At 37.9% G+C, this 5,773-nt stretch overlaps 1 protein-coding gene across 4 annotated transcripts; it reads left to right on the top strand.

The window, feature by feature from the left end:
- Window positions 1-1,332: 1,332 nt before the first annotated feature.
- Window positions 1,333-5,773, top strand: LOC132994246 (GTPase IMAP family member 9). Of its 4 annotated transcripts, XM_061064472.1 has the most exons (3): window positions 1,333-1,486; window positions 2,734-3,519; window positions 4,932-5,773. In XM_061064472.1, the coding sequence occupies exons 1-3, from the start codon at window positions 1,456-1,458 to the stop codon at window positions 4,934-4,936; spliced, it is 822 nt and encodes a 273-aa protein (XP_060920455.1). In that variant the 5' UTR covers window positions 1,333-1,455; the 3' UTR covers window positions 4,937-5,773. The 4 variants fall into 4 exon arrangements, with proteins under 4 accessions (XP_060920455.1, XP_060920454.1, XP_060920457.1 ...); XM_061064471.1 differs by lacking the exon at window positions 4,932-5,773 and having other exon boundaries at window positions 2,734-3,527; XM_061064474.1 differs by lacking the exon at window positions 4,932-5,773 and having other exon boundaries at window positions 1,344-1,486; window positions 2,758-3,527.

Raw genomic sequence — 5,773 nt, 5'->3', positions numbered from 1 at the left:
TGTTTTCTTATTTGTTGTTGTGTTTTCTTATTATTGTGTTTTCTTATTTGTTGTTGTGTTTTCTTATTATTGTGTTTTCTTATTTGTTGTGTGTTTTCTTATTTGTTGTGTTTTCTTATTTCTTATTTGTTGTGTTTTCTTATTTGTTGTTGTGTTTTCTTATTTGTTGTGTTTTCTTATTTGTTGTGTGTTTTTTTTATTTGTTGTGTGTTTTCTTATTTGTTGTTGTGTTTTCTTATTTGTTGTTGTGTTTTCTTATTTGTTGTGTTTTCTTATTTGTTGTTGTGTTTTCTTATTTGTTGTTGTGTTTTCTTATTTGTTGTGTGTTTTCTTATTTGTTGTGTTTTCTTATTTCTTATTTGTTGTGTTTTCTTATTTGTTGTTGTGTTTTCTTATTTGTTGTGTTTTCTTATTTGTTGTGTGTTTTTTTTATTTGTTGTGTGTTTTCTTATTTGTTGTTGTGTTTTCTTATTTGTTGTGTGTTTTCTTATTTGTTGTGTGTTTTCTTATTTGTGGTTGTGTTTTTTTTATTTGTTGTGTGTTTTCTTATTTGTTGTTGTGTTTTCTTATTTGTTGTTGTGTTTTCTTATTTGTTGTGTGTTTTCTTATTTGTTGTGTGTTTTTTTTATTTGTTGTGTGTTTTCTTATTTGTTGTTGTGTTTTCTTATTTGTGGTTGTGTTTTCTTATTTGTTGTGTGTTTTCTTATTTGTTGTTGTGTTTTCTTATTTGTGGTTGTGTTTTCTTATTTGTTGTGTGTTTTCTTATTTGTTGTTGTGTTTTCTTATTTGTGGTTGTGTTTTCTTATTTGTGGTTGTGTTTTCTTATTTGTTGTGTGTTTTCTTATTTGTTGTTGTGTTTTCTTATTTGTTGTGTGTTTTTTTATTTGTTGTTGTGTTTTCTTATTTGTGGTTGTGTTTTCTTATTTGTGGTTGTGTTTTCTTATTTGTTGTGTGTTTTTTTATTTGTTGTTGTGTTTTCTTATTTGTGGTTGTGTTTTCTTATTTGTTGTGTGTTTTCTTATTTGTTGTTGTGTTTTCTTATTTGTTGTTGTGTTTTCTTATTTGTTGTGTTTTCTTATTTGTGGTTGTGTTTTCTTATTTGTTGTGTGTTTTCTTATTTGTTGTTCCACCGTACTTACTGCTTCTTTTTTATTCTTTCTTCGTTATTCATTCCTCATTGTTTGTCATTTCTCTCAAATATATTGTTGTTTTTATCGAACAATTCTTAAAGAAATAAAGCTAAACAAAAACAAAAATACTAGTAATAATAGCGTACTGTCCTTCCGTTTTGATCTGACGTTTATTTTGAAGGATCTAACGGAAGCTGTGTCGTCGCATTCCGGCCAGCTTCTCCCTGACGTCACCAAGAAGGAGGAAGTCCTTGTGCACCGGCGAAGTAGCCGCCCAAAGACAAATAATACTTTAATAACACCTTGATAAGGTATAAAACCGAGTATGGACCCGGATAGATCACCTCAGACGGCAGGTGAGCGGTACATTATTCTACTTTTTAAACCTCTGGGTTACTTAAGGAGAAGTCAAACAAACAGTGTTTCCGTGTTTATTAAAATAAGTGCGAAGTTAGCAAACTGTTTTTTTTTACCGACTGAACCGGAATCGGACCCGTTTCACTGCTTTTCTGCGATGACAGGGAAGATAAGTAATACCTCAGGTGATTTCAGGTACTTCTTACGTTGTTATTACCTGAGTCTTACGTCTATGTTCCCTCAGAGTTATAACATGTGACCGCTTCAGGTGAAGCTGCATCGTTAGCACTGCGGGCTAACTTTAAAGTACAAAGTTAGTATTTGGGAAAAGTTTCTTTTTATGTCCCAAATGTTAAATTATCAATTTAAAAACACGTATAACGATGTAATAACCATCTGAATAAATAATTAAAGACCACACTTAAACATTTAAAGAATAAACGTTGAATATATGATTCAAAAGAGGAATTTTAATTCAATTTTAAAAACTTTATTTGTCCCCGGGGGGAAAACAAAGACACACAAATAAAATAACAACAGTGCAGGTAGATGAAACATTTTAACCTAAATATAAAGTGTCAATTTAAATACAACTTAAAGCTTAAACTTAACTTAAAATACTAAATATAAAAAGAGTAGATATAAGTGGACAGTGATCGGACTACCAGATGTAAACAGAACTATGTGCAGTAAATGATAAATAAATATATATATATACAGAGCTATGTGCAGTAAATGATAAATAAATATATATATACAGAACTATGTGCAGTAAATGATAAATAAATATATATATACAGAGCTATGTGCAGTAAACGAGAAATAAATATATATATACAGAGCTATGTGCAGTAAATGATAAATAAATATATATATACAGAACTATGTGCAGTAAATGATAAATAAATATATATATACAGAGCTATGTGCAGTAAATGATAAATAAATATATATATACAGAACTATGTGCAAGTAGGCAAAACTAAATGATAAGTTATTAAGGTGCATGTTGAATAATGGAACAACAGAACTAATATAAACAATATAACTGTAAAGGTACAAATGAGATAAATAAAGTGACCGTAGTGCAAAGATGGATAAGAAACATCAGGAATAAAGTAACCAGAACTGTATGAATACTGAAATAAAATGGATAGAATAAAGTGATGTAGTGCATGATAGTGCGTGATGATTTTAGATTTAGACTTAAACAGCCATCATTTTAATCATGTCAATGTAATGACAGCAGCCCGCCATAACCCTGAACCAGATGAGGAGACCAGAAAGGCGGCCGCCGCAGCAGCAGCAGCAGCCAAGGTGGCTAACCGTCTGCCTGAAATCCGCCTGGTGATGTTGGGCTGGAGATGGCCGGGGAAGAGCCTGACAGGAAACACCATCATCGGCCGAGAGGAGTTTCGCTTGGAGCGAGCGGCTGAGTTCTGCGTGAAGAGACAGACAGAGGTGCTGGAGCGGCAGGTGACTGTGGTGGACACTCCCGGCTGGTTCTCTGCCCAGGATACCCCACCTTCCTACAAACAGGAGATAGTGAGGGGAGCGTCTCTTTGCGCTCCAGGTCCACACGCCTTCCTGCTGGTCATCCCTGTGGGCATGTTCACAGAGGTGGACCGGGCTCGCATCGAGGAGCACGTCTCCCTCTTTGGCGAGCGAGTGTGGAAGCATACGATCGTGGTTTTCAGCTGGGCAGAGGTGCTGAGGAGCATTTCAATCGAGAGATACATTCGCAGGGAGGGCAAGGAGTTGCAGTGGGTGCTGGAAAAGTGCAAGAGACGGTACTTTGTTATCAACAACTGCATATTTGGGGAGCATCCGCAGGTTGGACGCTTGCTGGAGAAAGTGGAAAAGATGGTGGCGGAGGAGGGAGGCTACTACAACGCAGATGAGGTGGAGCAAGAGAAGAAAGCTCAGGATGACAACCAGAATCAAGCCCGGGAGGGACGGGAGCTGGGGGCGCGGCCCAAACAGAACTCTGGGCTGAGTTTGTCCAAAGCAATGGAGGTGGACCCGCTTTCAAGTGAGTAATGAATTAGTGTGTGTGTGAGAGTTTAGATTGGCTAGAATCAAAACTCTGTGTGAACTTTGTCTTCCTTTAGTGCTTTGCAGAAAACTCCTGATATTTCCAGGAGGAGATGCATGTGTAAACGCAAACAGTCACATTTTTCTCACAGACTTTATTCAGAGTTTCTCCTGCCAGGTGAGAACGCAGCAGGATATTCTCTGGAGAATTCACCTCGAGCGAGCGGGAGGGGGTGCATAGACTGTATGCACATGACCACTGTGACCTCTGTGCACGTGATTAAACTGCTGCATTACGTTGTATAATGGATTATCATCTGACTCTCCAGCTCTCAGCTCTACCAAACCAATTTTAGCAGCTAGCTTTCCTGGTGTCCTGATGAATTTAGGCGATTTCTAAAGCTGGTCTACAGGAATATATTTTCCTCACAAATTGATTTTTTAGTCACTTTGAGTCCGTAGACGTAAGTTTAAAACACATGACAGACATATTATGGAGTAATAATAATTAAACAGAGACAAAGAAAACAATCTCAAGAAGAAATAATCTAAGAGAAGCAGGAAGTATTTATGAATAATAGTTGTCTCTGTCTTCCTGGTCCAGTGTTCACTCTCCTTCTGGCTGTTTTTGGTTTCCACTAACTCCTGGGAAAAAGACATGTCCCTTATTTGGCTGCAAAAGGCTCCGATGGTTCCTCCAACTGACTGCTTGACTTTGTGTCCGAGCTCAAAGTGACTAGAAACGACGCTATGATGGGGGTGACAGGGACTCAAAACAGTAGCGCTGTGGGCCGACGGGGCTGCATAACTTACAGCTCTGAGTAACTGAGGAGGGCGACTGAAGAGATAAATGAAAGGTTATGGGAATGTCACTCTGATTCATCCAGCTCACACATAATATTTCAAGGCACTCTAAAATAATTAAATAAATAATTCTAAGCTTTCGTTCTCGTTGTTGCTCCTTAGTGCGAGGCAGCAGTGCAGGGATATTGGATTGCAGGAAATACAAAACAAAACTGTAACTCACAAAAAACGGTCGTCACACCCTGCTCGATCTGGAGCACCTGGACTCATTGCTCCACCCAGGATATAAAAACACAGCTTCCTGTGCCACTCTCTCTCTCTCTCTCGCTCGCTCTCTCTCGTGTGCATTTCTTGCCTTAGTTCTTTATGTTAGCACACGCCACACAATCCAGAGCATTCAGGAGCAGAATCTAAAGTTAGAAGGAGGACATACTGGCTGCTGCATTGTTGTCAGAGAAGCCAGCACTTCAACATGTTTCCTTAATGATCAGATAGTAAGATACCTTTATCATCTCAGTCAGTAGATATCTTACAGATTGCTCCTTTAAGATAATGCATGTATTTCAGTATTGAGACCGTTTAATAATACCATGTCTTTAATTGTAGATTAACAGGACTCACCTGGCTGACGGACTCTCTGAACCACATCTAAGGGAACCTCTGCCTTCTTGTACTGATCGATGGCAGCGCCTGTTTGTTCGACGAGGTGAAAAAATAAAAAAGGGTTATGAGCTGACATTTGCTGAATGTACAAAGTGGTGTGATTAATTGTATTTATTTTTTCAATCAGACATGTTTCTTAGTGTTTTTAGTTGTGTGTCTTCTTCATGATGCTGTCCCTTCACTTTGATGACATATGAGGCCTTTTTTTTTCATGCTGCGTAAAACGAGACAAGACTTTTGTAATTTATTGTGATTTTATTTTCTTCGGTTTGTGATTATAGCATTTTGATGGTTGTTTTAGGGGACAGATGGCAAAGACTGTTACATATGTATGTGTTGTATTCGGCTCCGTCTGTACACTTCTTAGTCGAGGGGGGGGGGGGGGGGGGGGGCATGTTGGACACAAATAGCAACGATTCAACACTAAATCGGATGTTCTGTCGATGACTGCAAAGGGAATATGTTGTTGTGAGTGATTCCCATGTTTTGTGACCAAACTGTTGATCATTCTCATTCGCTGTAATACTTATCTCTACACTCTCACAGTACAATTTTAAAGCACTTAAACAGTGACTGATTTTTAATTTTCCTGCGTCCTTCCTCGTCCAGCTCATGCTGACCTCTGAGCGGTTTGTGTGAGCGTGACAGACTGATGTATTTTGTGCGGTAGCATGTAGAGCTGCGGTGATAATCCAGTCGCCGTTTAAATCCTTTAGTCAAATGAAATCTGCTTTTCTTTCCTGTGTTGATGCTCTGATTGTAAATTAAATATACTCCCAAGAATC

Source organism: Labrus mixtus, chromosome 19 (assembly GCF_963584025.1).
Source record: "Labrus mixtus chromosome 19, fLabMix1.1, whole genome shotgun sequence".
In the NCBI taxonomy this organism is placed as follows: domain Eukaryota; kingdom Metazoa; phylum Chordata; class Actinopteri; order Labriformes; family Labridae; genus Labrus; species Labrus mixtus.
This window is presented reverse-complemented; position numbering and strand designations above follow the sequence as displayed.

Coding starts and splice junctions, on each gene's coding strand:
- LOC132994246 (XM_061064471.1), top strand. CDS start 1,456: ATGGACCCGGATAGATCACCTCAGACGGCAG. Junction 1,487..2,733: donor TAGATCACCTCAGACGGCAG/GTGAGCGGTACA, acceptor ATGTAATGACAG/CAGCCCGCCATAACCCTGAA.